The sequence below is a fragment of the Natrix helvetica genome (genome assembly GCF_964273705.1).
Source record: "Natrix helvetica genome assembly, chromosome: 5".
NCBI classification, from domain to species: Eukaryota; Metazoa; Chordata; class Lepidosauria; order Squamata; family Natricidae; genus Natrix; species Natrix helvetica.
Window position 1 is genome coordinate 57149037 of NC_138551.1, and position 22924 is coordinate 57171960.

The 22924-nt window shown below is 36.9% G+C and overlaps 1 protein-coding gene across 3 annotated transcripts in view; it reads left to right on the forward strand.

Annotated features, from left to right (window-relative positions):
• Positions 1–22924, forward strand: part of ACSL5 (acyl-CoA synthetase long chain family member 5) — a 36497-nt gene that overhangs the window by 11081 nt on the left and 2492 nt on the right. For all 3 annotated transcript variants that reach the window (XM_081955397.1, XM_081955396.1, XM_081955395.1), the window contains 16 exons: positions 1808–1872; positions 1954–2055; positions 5827–5926; positions 8701–8879; positions 10778–10810; positions 10910–10961; positions 12607–12680; positions 12810–12887; positions 13749–13883; positions 15774–15908; positions 16260–16355; positions 17136–17208; positions 17466–17554; positions 17639–17755; positions 21140–21283; positions 21527–21628. In XM_081955397.1, the coding sequence (XP_081811523.1) occupies positions 1808–1872; positions 1954–2055; positions 5827–5926; positions 8701–8879; positions 10778–10810; positions 10910–10961; positions 12607–12680; positions 12810–12887; positions 13749–13883; positions 15774–15908; positions 16260–16355; positions 17136–17208; positions 17466–17554; positions 17639–17755; positions 21140–21283; positions 21527–21628 (1574 nt within the window). The remainder of the gene's footprint in view (positions 1–1807; positions 1873–1953; positions 2056–5826; positions 5927–8700; positions 8880–10777; positions 10811–10909; positions 10962–12606; positions 12681–12809; positions 12888–13748; positions 13884–15773; positions 15909–16259; positions 16356–17135; positions 17209–17465; positions 17555–17638; positions 17756–21139; positions 21284–21526; positions 21629–22924) is intronic.

Here is a 22924-nt window from a genome sequence, read left to right on the forward strand (position 1 = left end):
TCATGCTGTTTATTCTCTCTTAATTAAGGCACTTCATTATTTAACTATGACAATGAACAATAGAACAGAAAAGCTATTGAAAGATTTCTAATAAGTAATGGCTCTTGAAATGCCTTCTTTTTTTTTTAGTCTCTAATCAACATTCAGACAGACTAAAATAGAATTCTTTAAATGGAAATATATTCAAACCAGTGACGTGCGGTCAGGGGAGGCAGAGCCTCACCACTGTCAATCATGAAAAGGAAAAAAAATGTAAACGGGAAAAGGCGAGTGCTGAAGTGAGGTTAGCTAGCTGCTGTCTCACCGTGAATGACTGCCTATTTAAAAAAGCCTCTAAAGCTCTGAGCTCTGCCGCGAGGGAAAGAAAGTGCTTTAGTCAGTGGGTGTCGGGGAGAGGAGAGAATGCTCAGGCATTCTCTCCTCCTCTCCCCCACACCCCACTGACTAAAGCGCTTCCTTTCGCCCGCCTGAGCTCTTCCGCGGGCGAAAGAAAGCGCTTTAGTCAGTGGGGTGTCAGGGGAGAGGAGAGAATGCTCAGGCATTCTCTCCTCCTCTCCCCCATACCCCGCTGACTAAAGCGCTTCCTTTCGCCCACCTGAGCTCTTCCGCGGGCGAAAGAAAGCGCTTTAGTCAGTGAGGTGTCGGGGGAGAGGAGGAGAGATTCAACACCTCACTGACTAAAGCACTTTCTTTCGCTCACGGCACAGCTCAGGCGGGCGAAAGAAAGCGCTTTAGTCAGTGGGGTGTTGGGGGAGAGGAGGAGAGATTCTATCCTCTCCCCTGACACCCCACTGACTAAAGCGCTTTCTTTCACCCGTGGCACAGCTCAGGCAGGTGGACGCTCAGAACCCCTGGAGCCTGTGCTCCCTCACAGCTCCTGTCGTCCTGTCTGGCAGGCGCCACCTGCCCGGGAAGCAGCTGAGTTGGGAAGTCCCGGCCGGCAGTTTGGCTTCCAGAGCGGGCGGTGCGGGTGCCGGTGGGCTCCTCTGGGCTCCCGCCTTCCCAAAGCGTGTCCCTGTTTTTGCGGAAAGCAAAAGAATGGAGAAGAAACTGGGAAGCTTCGGGTGGGAAATGAGGCCATGGAAGAGAGTTTTGCCCTTTGCTGGTGAACATGGATCGGTCTTGCGCCCATCCTGGAGAGATCCCACCCTGGGCTGGCTTTCAGAGATGTGAAAGGCTCTTTCCTCAGGCGGGCATCTTTTCCAATGAAATAGATCGAAACAGGAAGATCATTTTATTACATTTGAACGTTTTGACTAAAACGGATTCTCTCATTCAAGGAGGGAACCCAAAGACCATCTTTCCGTCCCTTTTATCAAAGAAAATGCCATTGGACAGGGCAAAAATAACTCCTCCTTTGCCCTGGAAATCAGCTACATGGAATTAAACACTATAATCCAACTTCTCTCTCTGTGTGTGTATGTGTTTGTGTGTTTGAGAGCGGGGAGGGGGGAGAGAGGGAGAAAGGAGGGGAAGGTAAAAGAAAAAGAAGGAAGAAAACTTATTTAAATAAGTTTAAAGCTGTTGCTTTAAATCGGAACTGAGCATGCCTGGCTGTAGAATTCTGGAAGTTGAAGTCCACAAGTCTAAAAGAATTGCTGCCTCACTAGCCATAAACTTCACCGCACGTCACTGATTCAAACTAAAATGTTTCATCCTACAGATAAACCACTGTTAAGCCTTGCACTTTAAAAGCACTGCTTAACAGCAATTATATTTGAAATTTTATTGAAAATTCCATTAAATTAAGCACACTGACATTCAATAATTTTCAGTATTCCTTAAGCACACATTTTTCTTTTTGCAGAAAATGGTTCTTGCTTAGGATATCGAAAACCAAAGCAACCGTACAAGTGGCTATCTTATCAACAGGTTGGTTCTAGAGAAATTTGTATGAAGAAGCCAAACATTTTGCAAATATGAAGAACAATCTATTTACACTTCTGTCTATAGGTCCTGGACAGAGCTGAATATTTGGGATCAGGCCTTTTGTACAAAGGATGTAAACCTTCATCGGATCAATTCATTGGCATCTTTGCTCAGAATAGGCCAGAGGTACTTTGTCAAACTATAATAGTTATCTGAACTGGTTAATTTAATTATGGGTAGTCCTTGATTTAATAGCTACAGTTGGGACTGAAAATTCAGTTGGTAAATGATGTGGTCATAAGCAAGTTCATCACCATGACTGGGTCCAATTTTATGATCATTTAATCATGGTCATTAAGCGGATCATACAGTCAAGTGAATGAGGCTTCCCTGATTTATTTTGTTTGTTGGAAGACATCTAGGAAGGTCACAAATTACAATCATGTTACTGGGCAATGTTGTAACCATCATAAATGTTAGCCAGTTGCCAAGCACTCACAATGAGTAGTACAATGGTTGTAATATTGAGGATGAGTGATAAATTACTTTTTCTCAGGTTGTCATAATTTTGAACTGTTGCTAAACGAATGGCTGTAAGTTGAGGACTACCTGTACAATAAATGAAGACAACTGACTGAATTCTTGGCATTCTTCTGATTAAAGTTTTTTATTTTTCCATTTTCATAACATATAATGACATATATACTATTACATAATGAACATCATATTGTATTGTTAAATGTTTACCTCAATTCATCTTACCAACAACTCCCAAAACCAATTATTGGCTCTTTGGTCTCCATACACCATATTTGCACTTTATCAATCACTTTCTTCTCCCTCTCTCCCTACCTCCTTTCTTCCCTCTGTCCTTCTCTTCTCAACTTCCCCTTCCTCTCTCCTTCTCCTCCCTCCCCTTACCACTCCTTATTTCTCTCCTCCTCTCCCCCCCTTGCCCTCTCTCCTATCCCTCTCTTCTTTCCTTTCTCCTCTACTTTCTCCTCTACTTCCCACTCTTCATCTCATTTACTTGGTGTATTTCAGCTTCTGAGCAAGCTCCCTTTTATGTTGATGGTATTTATAATTATTTTTCAATATGCATATTTAATTTTTCTTCTCTTTTTTAGTAAAAAAAAGTGATATAACAGAAAAGTATACATATATAATCATTGTGTTTTTAAACCCCCCCTCCCACAACCTAATTTTGGTCGAGCTGTAGACCTGGTTGCAATTCCCAGCTCAATCATCTTTATATAGTTATACATCCTTATATGCCCCCAATTTGTGATTCTGTTTTTTTATCACAATAGTTTTCCATTGTAGGTATATTTCATATTCCCTCTCCATTTTTCTATACCTTGAATTAGATTACCTTTAGTTATCTCTAGATTACAATCTTTGCAGTTCGGTGTTCATTACACTTCCCTTAATGTATTATATAAAGTAACAAGGGATAAACATCTTACTTTGTTCATCATCTTAAAGGTTCTATATATGTCCATGTTACATAGATTTTAACCCATGCTTAGTTGTCCTTCTATTGCCATATTCACTCAATTCGCAACTCAATTTAATTATCATGTTAAAAAGGTAAATCACAAACCTCTGCTTTACAAGTTCCCCATGTCAGTTTCATATTTATCCATATTCCATATATTTTAACTTTATTTAGTCATCTTTCCATTATTATGTTCAACCAAATAGCATCTTCATTTTATTATATTATTTAGGAATAAAGCCCTTATTTCAACTTTATATTTTCCCATATAGTAGTTTCTAATTATCTGTGTTTTGCCTGGTAAGTCTTTTGTCCCACTTCTCTGTTCCTGTCTTCTCCCTTTTCTTTATTTTAACACATCCACTCCAAATTTCCCCAGGTGACCAAAGGAATAATTTATATTCCTCTTTGTTGGGGGGTAACCTCCTGCTTCAATTTTCCTTACACCACTAACAGTCTCCAAGATTACTTTTGTCAGCTTTCTTTTCCCTTTTGTTGAGAAACCTCCCCTTTTCACAATTTTCCCTACACCATTGCCAGGACCAAAGGAGTTTTTTGTCTGCTTTTTATTTTTCTCCTCTTCTACCCCTTCAGTGTCCCCCTTTCTTTTTTGAGTACTTCTATAGCTATCTGCTTCTCTGGATTCAAAATTCTAATTAGGCTTGATTTTACTGATTTATGTATATTCTTTAAAATTCCACATAGTTCTTCAAATTCCCAGTTTTCCATGATGTCCATTTCCAAAGTTCCAGTTAATTATACAGTTATGTAGTTCTTAATTCAGAGTTTTGTTCCACCTTAAGTTTGTCTGCTTCAATTGCTGTGGGGAAAAACGATGGTGGCCATCTTAGTCTTTTGTTCTGCCTTAATGTCCAGATCCAAAATTGCAGTTAGTTATACAAATCCCACTTCAAGACTCTGGACCACCTTAAATTCAAACCGGAAGAGAAGCTGGGGCCATCTTACTCTTTTGCTGAGTGAAAAAAAGGAAGAAGAAGAAAGCAAAAAAAAAAAAAACAACCTTCCTATTTCCCAGTTTGGATTCCATTATTATTTTGTTGTTATTCTTTCCCTTACCGGGTCTGGTCTCTTGTAGCTGCTCCCAATATATCTCTTGAAACAGGCTTGGGAGATTCGGGTATTTTCCTTTGTCTCTTACTTTTCAAAGTTCTGATTTATGGCAGTTGGTTAATTATAACTTCTCACACAGTTAAAATTAGGTTATCAGTTATCAATAAGAAGAAGTGCTTCTTCTTCTTTTTTTTGGGGGGGGGGAGTTAAGATTTATCAATTGAAAAAAAATCAAATAGAATAAAAATTTCAAAGTGTTTGGTTTCTTTTTAAAATCCAAAACCAAGTTTAAAATTTATATTTAAGTGGGTTTGTCATTTCTCTGTGCCCTCCTTTCTGTCCAAAATTGTTTTGAAAATAACCTTTGCGGGGGCTGGTGTTTCAACCCTCCATTTTCCCTTCCTTTCTTTCTTTCTTCCTTCCTTCCTTCCTTCCTCCCTCCCTCCCTCCCTCCCTCCCTCCCTCCCTCCCTTCCTTCCTTCCTTCCTTCCTTCCTTCCTTCCTTCCTTCCTTCCTTTTTGGAAAAGTCCCAACCTGACCATCAATACTATTTATGTTCTCAAGATTTCTTTGCCCTTTCCAGGTTTGCCTGTTCAGCTCTTCCAAACTCTCCTGTTGTTTCTTTTGATTTGACAAGAAGTTCAACGTCTTGTCAGCCATATTTATAGGCTGTCGTCCCGACTCCGATTCAAAAGACAAATCTCCGATCTGCGTGGGATCTATTGCCTCCCCCTGGGTCTAATGAGAGGCTGTCCTCTTCCCCCCTCCTCCATGGGAGGTTCCAGTCCAAATGGACCTTGAAGTTGGTTTGTCAAACAGGGTTCATGTGAGGCTCTTGAGAACCCACCCACCCCCATGTCTGTCTAGCCCTCCCTCCTAGATAAACTGGACAGGAGAAACAGCTAAATGAACTAATTCTACTATATTATAAGACTATATTAACAGAATCTTGGCAATACAAAAAAATACAGATTTCTTGCTATCAATTTTAACTGCTTGATCCATTATTTTGGGTCCTTCTTAAGTTTCTTCCTCTAACCATTAAGCCACTGGGACTCCAGCCACTGTTGACTGATTATTTTCTAAGCAGGGTGTCTTCCCCTAACTCCCCTGGGCCATCCACACATTAAATGATATCTAATATATAGGATTTTCTTTCCCTACTATGTTTGAATTGTTATTGTTTAGTGTTGGATAAAATAATCCAAGTGGAATTGGAATTCTGACTATTTTGATAGAATTAATATGTTCTGTACAAAAGATTTTCTAAAGATAATTTATTATGTTCTGTTTACACAAGTGATGCAGTTACTTAGTACTCTGACAGGAGAATGATCAGCCTGGATGTAGAATGATATGTTCTCCCCCCCCCCTCTTTTCCTACATAGAGTATCATCTCAGAGCTTGCCTGCTACACTTACTCAATGGTAGTAGTTCCCCTTTATGATACTTTGGGTGCAGAAGCAATTGTGTACATTGTCAATAAAGGTAAGACTTTTCCTCTGAATGGGGATTCATTCATTCATTCATGGAGAAAATCCAGAAATGGAAACATTTGATCGCTGACCTTACCTTTCATCAATTTCTCAAGTGTTTTTTAATTCCAACTATTTATTGTAATAATAATAATGATAATAATGAGGAGGAGGAGGAAGAGGAGGACGATGATGATGATGACTATGGCAAAGTCAAGCAAGGGTAGTACCAATAGTAATAGGCGCCTTGGGTGCAATCCCAAAACAACTGCAGTCCCAAAATAATTGAACACCATAGGCATTGACAAATTTACCAACAGTCAATTGCAGAAGGTGGCTTTACTTGGAATTGCTTCCATCCTGCAATGATATCTGTAACACCATCCAGATTTGCCTATCCCAGGTCCTTGGGAAGGACTCGATAGGTCGACAAAAATGTCAAACCCAGACTGAACATCCAGCTGATTGTGCAAATAACAACAACAACAACAACAACAACCAAGTCAAAAGCTGAATACAATAAGGAAGTAATTGAGAAGCGAGTTGAAAATTGGAAAAGCAAAGCTATACATGGCCAATACTTGAAAAGTATTGAAAGCAAAGCTGACCAAAAGCTAGCTTGGAACTGGTTAAGATCAGGAGTACTGAAAAAAGAAACAGAAGGCTTTATTTTGGCAGCTCAAGGACAAGCCTTAGCCACAAATTGCATGAAGGCAAAAATTCAGCATGATACCACCAACAGCAAATGCCGCCTTTATAATGACCAAGATGAGACAGTCGACCATTTGATCAGTGGGTGCAGCAAAATTTCACAAACTGACTACCTACAACGCCATGACCAAGTTGCTAAAATCATTCACTGGAAAATGTGCCAGAAGTTTGGATTTGATACAGCAAAACCACTGGGAACATCAGATTGAGAAGATTATAGAGAATGAAAAAGTCAAGATCTTGTGGGATTTCATAATTCAGACTGACAGGCACTTGGCCCACAACACACCTTATAATAGTTGAAAAGAAAAAAAAAATTGGTTCATTGACATTGCAATACCTGGTGATGCACGAATTGAAGATAAGCAGTTGAGCGACTGTGGAAAAATAAATTGTGTGTTGTCCCAATTGTAATTGGAGCCCTTGGAGCAATACCTAAACGGCTACCTCACTATTTTGAAATTCTAAATTTATTGGACTTGAACATTCTGATTCTACAAAAAAACCACCCTACTTGGAACAGCTTATATCCTCCGACCTTACTTTAACAGTTCCTAGATCCTTGGTTAGGACTTGAGCTGTTGAGTTACCAACCAGCCCCAAAGATAAACATACTACTACTACTACTACTACTACTACTACTACTACTACTACTATTATTATTATTATTACTACTAATAATAATAATAATAATTACTACTACTACTAATAACTACTACTAATAACTACTACTACTACTACTACTACTACTAATAATAATAATAATATTCTGTTTTTTATTCATTTTCATTTATTGGATTTTTACCCTGTCTCTCTACAAGAGGTGTCCATGTGCTGCCATCTTCCTTTCTTCCCGCAACAGTATTATAAAGTAGATTTTGCTGGAAAACAGAGTTACCTAATGAACTTCTATAGCTGATGATGGATGGCAACTTGGTTTCCAGGATTTTATGCTTTAACCGGTACTCCCCAGAAATTAACCATTACTCCAGATTTATTAGTTTATTTATAACTTGGGCAATTATATCTTTTAATATCAGTCTGGTTCCGCATGTTAGAAATAAGGTAGATTCAAGGCTTTTAGTAACTGAATCTGTGGAATAACATCAAAAATATTAGATTCTGGAACTTCATGAGCTTAATAAAGTCAGCATCACAATAGCAAAAATAACAATGAAAATTCAGTTGAAAGTAAAACTAATTGGTTCTTTAATTTCAGTGATTAGATGACCAATAATGTTTTACTTGTAAAAAAAATCACAATCACAACAATGAATCACAACTTAGCAATAAAGCTTGTTAGGATTAATTGTACAGAAGAGGTTTCTCTTGGGATAAGTATATTCATAATGGGCTTTCTTTGCCAGTCTAGACAAGCCGGTTTCTCCTTAACACATGGAACAAGCTTCAAAAGATCACACAGTGGTAGCTAGATGGTCCTTTCATAAAGCTATATATAAGGGATAATCAATTTAATAATAATAATAATTAATAATATTAATGAGGGAGATTGTTGGGGACAATATACTGACTCTGTAAACCACTTAGTGCTGTAAAGTACTGTCAAGCCGTATATAAGCCTAAGTGCTATTGCTATTAATACCCTCCCTCCCTCCCACTATTTTCCTGCATTAGACCAATCTAGGAGGGAATCTTGATAATGTTTATTTGAGAAGGTAGAAAGATTTGCCCCTGCTACTAGCACAGTGCTCTTAAAACAACATTTTGAGGCATTTGAACATATGCTTGCTTCCTATATTTGGGAGGGATGATGGAATGAATATAGATTAGGACTAGGCAAATCATCAAGTCATATATGCTTGAGTGTCCTTTTTGATGTCCCCTGCTGCTATCAAAAGTAGGCTGCCAAATCCTGACAGCACAAGCTACAAAATAAAGTCTATCCAAAGTAGTTATTGAAACTGTTACAGAGACAAATAGCTTTGTTACTTAATAAGATGCCAATGACAAAAACTTTAAGAGGAAGCATTCCCCTTGATGTTTCCTTGTGTTCAAATTTCCTCATCTCCCACCTGGAAATTAGATGAAACATTCTAATTGTCTGTATTCTTTTAGCTGACATCTCAACAGTGATTTGTGATAAGCCAGAAAAAGCAGAGACAATACTGGAGAACTGCAAGCAAGGAAAAATGCCAGTACTAAAGACAATTATTCTGATGGATTTTTTTGATGGCAGCCTAAAAGAAAAAGGAGTTACATTGGGAATTGAAGTACTTTCTTTTCAAGCAGTTGAGGTATTGGATAGATTTTTCTAAGAAACCATTGCTTTGACTGAAATTGAGAATTAGCCTTAAATCTAGTAGAATAAACATGTTCACTGAAGTCTCCCTTTGTAATTTAATCTTGAGTCTTAGAACAAGTAATACTAAATGTTATGTTCAAAGACTACTAATATATTCTAATGCTTTTGGAAAAAGTTGAACTATTTGAGCAATAGGATATAAAAACATGCTATGTGTATTCTTTTTTCCCCTAGTTTTTTTAAAATAAAAACTCTTGCTATATGTATTCTTTTTAGTTTTTTTTTAACCAAAAGTATAGTATTTGACCTATATAGTTATGACTTCACTGGACATCATGCTGGACACATACCCATCCCCTCCTAGTCTTATATTCATTTTTAGAAACATTATCAGGCAGATTGGGGTGATATTATAATGTTGTCTCAAATTTTTGAATCTAATCATTAATATCATACAGTCATTCCTCTCTATTTTGCCTTGCAATATCAAATAAAACACTACATTATATTGTATTGATTCTTAATAGCTATGATTCTCCCAGAATAAAAGCTTCATAGAAGGGTAAATTATGTGAAATTGTCACCTTGAAGTCAATTCTACCATGACTTTAATATTAAAAAATATCTCTAACTCTTTACACTTTTATATAAGAAGAACTCCTTATTAGGCACACAGCCTTTTAATCCATGATTTTGTGTCACACAGAGGTCTTTTGGAGAAACTGGCAAAAGTAGATGGAGTGGTATTTCTCTTTTACTATTTCTAATGTCTTACATTTAGGAAACATGCCATTGAGGGTATAGATGTTAATTATTATCTCCAGCTGTTTTACAATAGTCAATATTGGTAGGCCACCATATTCCCCAGCAGTGAATTATATAATTCAAGTTTGCATTGTGTAATATACTCTGGGTAGTCCTCAATTTATGATGACAATTGAGTCCAAAATTTCCATTGTAAGCAAGTCAGTTGTTAAGTGACCTGTGCCTTTTATGACCTTTTTGATCATTATTAAGAAAATCACTACAGTTGTTAAATGCAGTCATTAAGGAATCTGGCTTCTTCTATTGACTTTGTTTGTCAAAAGCTTCCTAGGAAGGTTGCAAATGACAATCCCAGGACAATATGTTGCCAAGCATTCAAAGTTTGATCATGTGACTTCAGGGATACTGCAAGTCATAAGTATGAAAACTGGCCATAAGTTATTTTTTCAGTGTTGTTGTAGTTGTGAACAATTATTAAATGAATGGTTGTAAGTTGAGGACTACCTATATTTTTATTGGTCCCGAGTCTCCCCATATTTATCTGCAGGATCGCATCCTACCACACACGTCCCTGCGACCTATCCGCTCACACAGGGAGGGGCTCCTCCTGGTGCCGTCTGCCAGGCAATGCCAGCGGGCGACACCTAGGAGTAGATCCTTCTCTGTGATGGGCCCAACCCTCTGGAATGACCTCCCCCCAGACATTCGAACCACCACCGACCTCCGCTCCTTCCGGCAAAAGTTAAAGACTCACCTATTTCAATCAGCTGGCCTGGCACCGTCTTAGTTTTACCTCCCGGGATTTATTTATTTTAATTGGGTTTTAAGGGTTTATAGGCTTTTAACGTATTATATTTATTATTCGATTACAGTCTCATAACCTCCTTCACCAGTATTAATTTAATTGTTTATGTATGTATTTTAGAATGTATTTTAGTGACTGTACACCGCCCCGAGTCCTTTCCGGGAGAGGGGGCGGTCTATAAGTGTGAATAATAAATAAATAAAATAAATATTTAGATATAGCAAGTTATCAATTTGGATGTTTATTTATTTAGGAAAATGTCATTGAAAATATTTTTCTGAAGTTGCTTCAAGTGTAGTTTTTCCTCCTTCTCCATACAGGCACTAGGAAAAGACAATTATAGCAAACCGGTTGTAAGTACTAATTTTTCCCTTCGCTTATCAATTTTTGCCTATTTATGACCAGGTGTAATATTAAATACCCCCTTGGATTAAATTGTTATCTCATTTCAGCCTCCCAAACCAGATGATATTTGTGTTGTTTGTTTCACAAGTGGCACAACAGGTGGGTAATTTGAAGGAATATTAGGCCATATGTCATATTTATTTAAAGAATGTTTGACCTAAATATAATAATATATTTACTGATTGAACAAAAATGCTTCCAATATAGCTTTTATGGATGCACTGAGATTCAAAGGGCAAAAATGAATTCTTCCCAGGTCAGATGTATCTTAAACCAAGTCTTTTACCATGATTGTATGTTAATTACTGGAATTCAGAAAAGATGCATGTCTTTCCAAGGTTTCTTAACAGAAGTAATGTGTGTACTCTTAATCTGTTGTTTAGTTTTGTCCTTTCAATCTGGATCAGCCTTAAGAGTTGTTGATGCTATTTATTTAGATTTTGAAAGGCTATCACTATATATACCTTTGAAAGGTATCTCATAATTGCTGGAATGTTTTGATTGTTCTTCAGGTTTTCACCCTTTGAACAGCAAATTGTCGTGGTTTGATAAGATAAAAATTAATCCTTTCAAAAATATGAAAAAAGAAATCAGAAATCTGAGTAGGATCAATTATTCCCTAATAAAAAAAGAGCTACTGAATCTTGTGAAAGTTCAGATCAGGAATTTGCTTTAAAATATAATTTGTAAATGACTTAAAGGGCACAGTGTTTTGACGAGAATGAGAGGAAAGTGAATGCCCATTTCAGTGGAGGGGAGCTATTTATAAGGTGCTGAAATTGAGTTCCTAATCTCCTATATCAGGGGTGTCCAAACTTGGGAACTTTAAGACTTGTGGACTTCAACTCCCAGAATTCATGCATGGCTGGCTGGGGAATTCTGGGAGTTGAAGTCCACAAGTCTTAAAGTTCCCAGGTTTGGACACCCCTGTCCTATATTATTGGTACTAATAGCAGGAGCTGCTAATAATTTTATTTTGCTAGCTACGATTTCTATTTTTCACAAAAGGTCTTCAATATAGCTTATGAGCCATGGTGGCCCAGTGGCTAGAATGCAGTACTGCAGGCTACTTCTGCTGACTGTGGGCTGCCGGCAGTTTGGCAGTTCGTTTCTCACCGACTCAAGGTTAACTCAGCCTTCCATTCTTCGGTAAACTGAGGTCCTAGACTGTTAGGGACAATATGCTGTAAACCCTTTAGAGAAGGCTGTAAAGCACTGTGAAGTAGTATATACTCAAAGTCTAAGTGCTATTGCTATTAATGCAGACATGAGAGTTGGCACTTATTTTGTATTCTTTAAAAGTCATTTTATTGTGACTAATAGCAATTAGAATCATGCAATATATTATATAATTTAAAAGTCCTGATTAATTTACCTGCAGTCACCATTTTTAAAAGTATGTTAAACCTATTGGAGAAAAGACAAGAATCTTGATTCCATGTGTGTTCTAATCCAGATTGCAGAAATTGCACCCAATTTGCATCAATATACCCTAGGCACCTGCTATTCTTTTGTAAAACTTTAAAATTTCAAGAACAAGAAATAGTGGGGGAGGGATGATGGCACCGGACTTAATTATATAACTAATGCTAATAATAGTTAATCATGCAGAGAATAGTAGGTGCTTCAGAGTAAAATTTGGCAACATTTGAAAAAGCACAACCAATATGCTTTTAATCTAGATTGAGTTTCGTCCTCTAGTTTCTAAGAGCCAAGAATATATTTGTCCCAAATATCTTTTTAGGTAACCCTAAAGGAGCTTTGCTAACACATGGAAATATCATTGCAAATGCTGCTTCCTTCCTGAAGATCATGGAAGTAAGTTGTAATATGTTTTTAAGTGTTGTCAGTTCATGAATTTTAGAAGGGGCAACTTTTGTTATCATTTTACAACTGAACTAACCAGCACTATGATCCCAACTATTGATGCTTTTTTTCTTTCCTCAGAAAAGCACTTATTTTGACCCATCAGATGTAACCATATCATACCTTCCTCTAGCTCATATGTTTGAAAGAGTAGTGCAGGTAAATGCCTTTCTAAATTGTATTTTCTAAGTTGTGTTTTTCCATAAATCAAAGCTCTGCGCGTTTTTACAGTGGCCTGCATATTTAGCAAACATAAATAGCAGAATTTCAACGGCATTGTTGTGGCTCTCATATTGACTCCATTAAATTTTTGGACCATTCCTTGTGGAACTAGTGCATACCATGCTTTTTCTTGATTTTTAAAAACTCTTATGTGGATTAATGTAGGCAATATATGACATTTACAATTTAGAATAACTTTATTGTCACTTTAAATGCTAATTGGCATACATTAAAATGAAATTTGTTGCATACAGCTCTCAAAGGATCATCACGTCCAATATATGACTAAATAAATAAATAAACAAACAAATAAATAAATATGCATATACCCACATATATTATATGACACAACACAGTCTAGTTTAGATTTATACTTGTACATGGCAATAAAAAGGAATCTTGTGAGTTTATCAGGCAGATGGCATAGGAAACAAGGCTGTTGTAGTCTTGTTAGAAATACTTTGAAATCTCCTCCTTTTCAATTTATGATTTGCCCTTAATACCAAACATGTGAAGGTTTTATGTAGATTAGGTCCCTTGGTTACAAGAAGATCAAAACTAGTTCTTTCCATATATATGGGAATGATTGAACTGTTAGAGTCACACCTTTAATCTATATGATCTGAAAGTGGTTTCCTATTCATTCTCTTCATTGTGATTTATAATCAGTAGTCTCATTTTCTCTCTAATCATGTCAGCTCTATCTAATTTGATTTCTGGATATCAGCTAACTCTTACAATATGGGGATGTATAGAGAGTTGCAGAAGGTTGAACTCAATTCTCTCATTGCCTTCTAGTCTGTAATGTACAGCTTTGGAGGAAAAGTGGGATTCTTCCAAGGTGATATAAAACTTCTTGTAGAGGACATGAAAGCACTGAAGCCAACAATATTTCCAGTAGTGCCCCGGCTGCTCAATAGGATCTATGACAAGGTAAAAGTGTGTTCTGATGCAAAACCATTTTCCCTTAAACAGCTACGGTTACTAACAAATATGGTTAGGTTTATATGCCATGATAACCATGTATTGATAGAAATAGAAGCATATTTTATCTGTTGTTACCACCATACATCTGCTCTAGAGAATTAAGGAGTTAGAAGAGAATATATGTAGCTCAGGTCTTAGCTATGGAATCCTTGGTGCTCTCTGATCCTGGTTGTTTGCTTACAGACATTTTATTACTGGACTAGGTAACACTATCAATGCTAGTGAGTGTGAGGTTTGCTCTCTGTTTAAATACAGGAACCTGCCAATATTGGTGGGTGTGATTTTCTCTTGCTACTTCTTTAGGTAGGATATGATTGATTGATTGATTGATTGTCTGCTGTTAATCCCTGCTCATCTGGGGGTTGGTTGCTGGAAAGAATGTATGCATCAACTTTGCCTCTGTACCTACTTTTAGTTTGATGGACAAATACACTAACAAATCAGAGGAATATCCATGGGATCACCAGTCTCAAGATTTACAGCAGAGATTGTAATACATCTTCTAGAAACCATAGCACTCTCATGAATACAACCCAAAATATTACTCTGATATACAGAAATAATAAAAAAAGAACAACTAGAGAATATACATGAAACATCAACTAGCAGTCAGAAGATGCAATGAAACCCCCTTCATCTCATAATACATTGCCAGACTCAGCCATAATTTCAGTTGGGAATATGTGAGCATCCTAGACTAAAGTAGACTAACTAAATTCAAAAATGTTAGGGAATGCCTGGAAGCTTGCTGTTGTACAAATTATCCATTACATATAGTGATAAATGATATTTACACATCATTTGAAGGGACAGTAAAAAGCTAAGAAAAACAAAACAAAAAAGACAGAACACATGCTCCCCAGCAACCAATGCCCAGATAAGCAGGGATAAACACCAGACAAACCATCAAGCGGAAAACAATGCCCTAATCAAAGAACTATCAATGAGAAAGCCACACTCCACCAACACTGGCTGGCAAGTGACTTTGTACGAACAAGGAGCAAACTTGCATTGATGATGTTACTTGGGTAATGAGACACTTGAAAACAAACAACCAAGCTCGCACAGCACCAATGACTCCACAATTAAGGGGCTCTTGGGGAATGGTGTGAGAAAGGAAGAATATAAGATTCATTGCTTAATTGAGTTCATACCACAAATTAAGCTATATTTTCCTGATGAGTTGTTAAATAAATCATAACTAGTTTGCTTTTAATAATATACAATAGTTATTTGCAAACTAGAGTGGTTAGATTTGTAAATACAATAAATCAAACAAAGCACATTATACTTTAGGGTGTTCATTCAAATAACACTGGATGTATTGTAGTCAGATCAGGTTTTCTCTAATCACTTTTAATCAACCACTTGATACAGCAAGACAGTTTTAAATGAATGACAAATTAACCAATTCTCTGGGTTTGTCAGTCAGTTGTATCAACATTCCATTCCGATTAGAAAAATAATTGGTTGTAGGGAAGCATTGCTATCAATGCATACCAGAGGTGGGTTTCTACCAGTTCAGATTGGTTCAGCTGAACTGGTAGTGGTATGCTGGCCCGAGTTGCAGAACCGGCAGCGACCCAGGCTGGCCATGCCCCTGAACTGGTTCCCTGGTTGCCGCTGCCATCTTTTTTTGGAAGTTCTGTGCATGCACAGAACAATTTCCATTGAACTGTGCTTGCACATGCAGCACACATGCAGCGCATGCACATGAGCGAACGAGCAGTAACACCAGCTAGAACCCACCCCTGATGCATACCACAAAGTAAGAACAAAGTTTATTTTTGTGAAAATCAAGTAGACTTTCTCATTATGTGAACTAATGTTTTGCAGATTCAAAATGGTACCCAAACAAGATTCAAGCGACTACTGCTAAATGTTGCTCTAAACAGAAAATTTGCTGAAGTGAAGCAGGGCATTATCCGAAACGATAGCATATGGGACAAACTAGTATTCGGCAAAGTTCAGGTATATGTTCCTCTTTACACTTTATTTAATTATTTGTTATTAAATTTATATGTTCCCTATCTTTCCAGAGGCAACTCTAGGTGACTTATAATCACTCAATTAAAATGCAACATAAAACCTCAAAGCAATAAATGGGGATATTAAATTTAAAATTTAAATGTAAAGTTCAATTAAAATAAAATTGACCAGGATGGAAAAGGAAGAAGCAAAGTGTGCTTTGGGAGGAGGTGGGACATTATCTAATATACTTTTGTCAAGGTAAATAAATGCAAGGCAAGCTATATATAAAATGTATGCTATTATTTCTTTCAAAGAGGCTTGACACACTGATTCTTTTATATTGCTGGACAGGAAATCACAGGTGGAAAGCTGAAAGTAATAGTAACTGGTGCTGCTCCAATATCTCCATCTGTCCTACAGTTCTTCAGAGGAGTCTTTGGCTGTCATGTAAGTGCAGGGATGGCTTGGCTTTCCAGTTCTGTTAATGCTGATCTCTGGCTAAGAGGTGCACAAGGCAATAAGTCAATGACTGACCTGAAATGGTGGTGGTGATCAGGATTCAGGACTATTCAAGTTTATATTCTTCTGTTTTAATGGAACTGTCACAGAACTGGCACTGTAAAAATATGTGAATTTATAACATTGTGGATTGAGTTGGGTTGAGCAACTGTATTATTAAGTTACTGTTTTTTTTAAACAGGCCTATCAATATTGCGGTCAATGAAAAGCCACAAATTCCTTGGCTTTTCTCTCTAAAAATAAGTGGGCAGTAGGCACAAGCTGATTGGTTCTCCCCTTTCCCATATCCCCAAAATGGTAATGAAAGGTTGTAGTTTGATGAAAAAATAATATTTTTTAAACCTAAAATCATTTTCTTACTGCTGCTTCTACTACCTTGGAAGCACTGTTACACTTGTTTCATTGATTCGATTTGTATGGCCATCCTTCAGCAAATGATTCCAGGGAGTGAACAATTGAAAGCAACCTGTTATCAAAGTCAGAAAAATTAAAATACACAGCAGCAGACAAAGATAACAACTATTAACAATGTAGTTGTTAACACAACCAGAAGATAGGACCCTTTATTTTGACAGTATAGGGTTACAGTAATTTTTGCCAGATAATAATCTGTAATTAAAACAATTTTGTCATGATCTATGCTAAAAACACAGGACTGCAAGTGAATCTCAAGAACTGTATAAATCAAGCTTTTCTCTTCCTAATCAGATTGCAGAGGCATACGGTCAAACAGAATGCTCAGCTGGCTGCACAGTCACAATGCCTGGAGAGTGGAAAGCAGGTGGGTTTTTTAAATTTTCATGTTAGGATCATTTAGAATTGAGGAGATTATTTTGGAAATATATGAGTTATGGTGGTTTTCAAATGATGGTCAGAAGATAATATTAAAGTTTGCTTCTAGTTTAAGCGTGTGTAGGAATTTCCATTCGGAACGGCACCTTTTAATCCTTTTAATCTTATCCTAATAAATTTTACAAAATATATACAAAAAACACCAGTCACATAGATTGTCACACTGTTTTGGGTTGTGTTCTTTAGGTCATGTTGGACCTCCTCTACCCTGCAACATCATTAAATTGGAAGATGTCCCAGAAATGAATTATTTTGCATCAAACAATGAAGGGGAAGTAAGTATATTTTTTCTAATATAACATTAATTTAGCTTTTTGAACCAAAAACAATTGAACAGTAACACTGTGTACATTTCATAGGTGTGTATTAAAGGGCCAAATGTATTCAAAGGTTATCTGAAAGACCCTGAGAAAACAGCAGAAGCAATAGATAAGGATGGATGGCTTCATACTGGAGATATTGGAAAATGGTTGCCGGTAAGCAATTACTAATGGAATGTTTCGGCTTCTACGTTGTACTGTTAATAATTGTAGCAAGTAAGTTATAGAAAATATATCTTAAGCTGTTTTCAGGTGCTTAAAAGTGCTGCTTTGCGAAGAGAATTACTATTATACTTGGAATATTTTAAGATAAAATGAGATAATGCCAAAGGTAGGCTTAGTCTTCATATTTCCTCCTGTCTGTACAATAATATGGATGACCTTAAATAGGAGCAACATTTAATGTAATGAAATATGAAATATGACTTTTAAGTTTGGTAACGATAATTCTCTGAAATGGTTCATAAATTTCTTTTATTTATAAACTTTGTTTTCCTTTGATACCATCTTTCCTTCCCACCAATACATACATAGGTACGTACATTACACATGCCCAACCAACCAACCAACCAACCAAAGAAAAACGTAGAAAGATATAACATACATACATACATACATACATACATACATACATACATTTATTTATTTATTTATTTATTTATTTATTTATTTATTTATATATGCTGGTTTTGTTGTATTCGGTCTTTTCCCGTGTAAGATTGAAATTGTCTTTGCAACGTTTCGGCAAGATCTTACCTGCCATCTTCAAGCTTGGGCTTAAAATGGGAACGGAGCTGCCGTCTTTCTGTAAATCTTGGTGGGAGGGGATGGGGTGCTGGCTTTGTTTCAGTAGGTGGAATGATTGGTTGTGTGGTTGTATCATGATTGGTAGATTGGTGCTGATTGGTGCTGGCTGTGTGTCCATTGTTGTTTTGTATTGTAACGGCTTGGGTGGTGGGTGGTGTTCGTTTGTTGGCTAGGGCTGGTTTCCAGATGTTTGGTAGGCGGGAGGTATCATCACGTTTATTCATGTTGTGGGGGTGTTTCTCTATTTCGATGGCTTCCATAATTATTCTCTTGTTGAGGTGTTTTGTTTTGGAGATTAATCTGGCTCCTTCAAAGTTGATTTCATGTCCTGTAGCTTTAAGGTGCTGGAAAAGGGAGAAAGTTTTTTCTTTTTTTCTTACTGCGTTCTTGTGTTCTGTGACGTGTGCATTTACCCTCCTGTTTGTTTGTCCTATATATATTGCCGGGCAGATTTTGCATGGTATTTTGTAGACTCCTTGGTTTTCTAGCTGGATTTTGTCTTTGGGGTTTCTTAAGATGTTGGCTATTTTTTGGTCAGTGGTGAAGGCTGTCCTGATATTGTGCTTGTGGAGAATTTTGCTGATTTTATCTGTGGTGCCTTTGATGTAAGGGAGGAGGGCGATGCCATTGTCCTGATCTGTGTCTTGGTTTTTGGGGGGAGTCTCCTTTTGAATTAGGTTGGTGATTGTTTTTCTTTGGAATCCATTGGAGATTAATACATTTGTGAGTTTGTGTAATTCAGTTTTCAGGTGGTCTTTGTCGGCTAGGCGTTTGGTTCTGGAGATGAGGGTCTTGGCTACAGAGTTGATCTGTGCAGGGTAGTGGTGGGATTGTGCATTTAAGTAGCAGTTGGTGTGTGTTTTTTTCTGGTAGATGGTGTGCCCTAGGGAGCCATTGGGTTTTTTGTAAATTAGGACATCCAGAAAGGGAAGTTGGTTGTTTGCTTCTATTTCCATGGTGAATTGTATTTTGGGGTGTAGGCTGTTGAGATGTGTGAGGAAGTTGTCCAGTTTTTCTTTCCCGTGTGGCCAAATCACGAAAGTGTCATCAACATATCTAAGCCAGAGTTTGGGTTTGTGTTCAGATTTGTCTAAGGCGTTGGTTTCAAAATGTTCCATGTATAAGTTTGCAATGACAGGTGAGAGGGGTGATCCCATGGGTGCTCCTTCTATCTGTTTGTATCTTTGTCCATTATGGATGAAGTATGTGTTGGTTAGGCAGTGGTTGGTCAGGTCCAGGATGTGTTTAGGGGGGTTGTGTTTTTTCTGGATGGCTGTCAAGGCTTCTTTTATAGGCACTTGGGTGAAGAGGGATATGACATCGAAACTCACGAGTAGGTCACTGGGTTGTAAGTTTTGTTTCTTTATTGTTTCTATGAAGTGGAGTAAGTTTTGTATATGTGAGGTGATGGATTCTGCGTAGGGTTGGAGTTGTTTGGCGAGGAATTTGGCAAGATTCTGTAGAGGTGAGCCTATGGAGCTGACTATGGATCTGAGTGGTATTCCTTCTTTGTGTATCTTGGGGAGGCCATAGAGTTTGGGGCATCTGGAAGATTTCTCTCTGGGGATGATCATCAGAATATTATATATATATATATATATATATATATATATATATATATATGTATGTATGTATGTATGTATGTATGTATGTATGTATGTATGTATATGTATATGTATATGTATATGTATATGTATATGTATATGTATATGTATATGTATATGTATATGTATATGTATTTGTGTTACAACCCCTGGTATACCCAAATATGGGAGGGAGCTCACTACTCCCCCTTTCTGTCATTCGGCTCATCACAGAGGACCATCCAGGCAGAAAACCATATTTTTATTTTTAATGTTGCCTTTTTATATTTGTGTTGTATTGTGTTGTAAAGTCTCCCTTTATTTATTTATCAGCACGAATACAACATGTATGTATGTATGTATGTATGTATGTATGTATGTATGTATGTATGTATACTTTTTTCTTCATTTTCTGTCAGTTGAGACAAGGGCCTAGTCATCAATATATGAGTAGGGGAAAACTAAACTTCTTAACACAACCTTATTTATAATGGTTAATTTCTAAACTTGTATGGCAACTAAAGATCAATATGAAGATTTCAAATATTAAATCATGATACAACATAATTGTGCCCACCTTAATGTTAATTGTAGGTCATCAGGGCCCAATGTATTACTGATTCTGACCAAAATAAAGGGCATCTTAACTTAATGTTTGGAAATCTGGCTCAGAAGGCTATGCATGGCAAAGCAGTAACTGCAAGTTGAAGTTCTCTATAACTACATATGTTACAAACACAGGTTGATCTTGCGATTGTTTTCTTTGCATGCTAAGTGGTTTCTTGTATTAACTATTAAGCAGTAACTATTTGGTGGCCATTTAAGGTATGCAAAAAAATCAGTGCCTAAAATATCAATTTCTGGAATCTCTTTAAGCAAAAAAACAACAACAACCCTGTCATCAGTTTCAAATTTTGACTGGGAATGGTTTTGGAAGCTTTAAAAGCTGGGTAGTGAGTGGATAGATATTGTAATTACCTTCTAAATCTTTCATGTTACAAAACCTGAATTTCAGGTATTAAGCAATCATCCATCATTATTAAAATAAGCTCCTCATAAGTGTTACAGGGCACAGTAAGAACATCTGTAACTGATTCCATTTTTCTGTGGTATGAATTATCAATTCCCATTTTATTACATTCTTTTGTAGAATAAAGCATTGAAGATAATTGACAGAAAGAAGAATATCTTCAAATTATCCCAAGGAGAATATATTGCACCCGAAAAGATTGAAAACATCTATATCAGAAATTCTTCTGTAGCACAAGTCTTTGTGCATGGAGATAGCCTTCAGGTAACAACATGTTCCTTGGGAGTTCTATCTCACACTCCCAAAGGTGTTCTCTCCATTGCAAGATTACTTTTCAATTTTTAATTATGGCTTTCAAATAAATGACATGCTCAAACAAATTTTCACCAAACATGAAATCTCTTCCCCCAAAAGAAGGGATTTTGTATGTTTCAGAGAATATCTTCAGGAGAAATACTTTCTTTTCTAAGGTGACTAAAATTTGAATGTCCATTGCTTCCTAAACAGTCTTTCTTGGTGGGTATAGTAGTTCCTGATGAAGAAGCTCTTCCAGCATTTGCAGAAAACCTGGGAGTAAAAGGTTCATATGAAGATCTTTGCAAAAATTCAGTAAGGATATACATTTTACTTTATAAAGTATTAAAAATTCCTTAATTTGTAAGATAAAAATGTTTGAGTTAAATTTTATAATTTAAAGAGGTTGTTAGAGTGCAGTACTGCAGACTACTTCAGCTGACTGCTAGCTGCAGTTCAGAGGTTCGATCCTCACCAGAATCAAGGTTGACTCAGCTTTCCATCCTTCCGAGGTGGATAAAATGAGGACCCAAATTGTTGGGGACAACTTGCTAACTCTGTAAACCGCTTAGAGAGGGCTGTAAAAGCACTATGAAGCGGTATGTAAATCTAAGTGCTATGCTATAATTAAATGTTATATAAAATGTTAGATATTTAGGTTCACAAGTCACGCAAGCTACAATATGGGTTATCTGATTTTGGATGAACACATTATAAAGACATCCACTGTAGCAGTGGTTTCAATAGGAAAACTATCATGCTTTAGCATAATGTATAAAATGTGTCAGTATACATAGTAGGAGAAAATGCATGTCCTGAAATATCATTACTTTTCAAATTAGAACAGGAACCTCTTACGACTTTTTCATTTATTTATGCCATAAAAATTGTCTAGTTGCCAGATTAAATTTAAACAAAATAACAAGAAATGGGAGAAAAAAGGCTGTCCAATAGAACAGTGATTCTAAACCAAGACTTAGCAAAGTGACATTATAGAATGAACTGAAAGTTTATGTATAGTTTACATATTGATATCACTTTGCATTGTTTTTATATATTTGCACTTTGAGGAGCATTATAATCTTCCATGGAGCTGCTCAGGGCAAAACTGATAGTTTGTTGGGTATTAATCTAGAAACTAGGAAAGATCTTGCATTGTATTTAGCTCCAAATAGGCCAGAGGTACCTTGTGGAAATTATAGTTTAGGACTATAATAATAACCAGTAACCTGAACTGATTATTTAATTACAGGTAGTCCTCAATTTAAGATTACAACTGGGATTAGAATTTCTGTTGCTAAACAAGGCACTGATTAAGTGAGTTGTGCCTGATTTTATGACCTTTCTTGACACAGTTGTTAGGGGAATCATGTGGCTGTTAAGTGAATTCAACTTCCCTCATTGACTTTGCTTGTCAGAAGCCAGCTGAGAAGGTGGCAATGGCATGGGCCTGAGATGGTATAACTGTCATAAATACATGCTGGTTGCTAAGTGCCCAAAAATTGATCACATGATCGTAGGGATGTTTGTAAGTGCAAGAACTGGTCATAAGTTATTTTTTAAATCCTGTTGTTATTTGAACAGGCCTAAATGAATGATTGTAAATTGAGG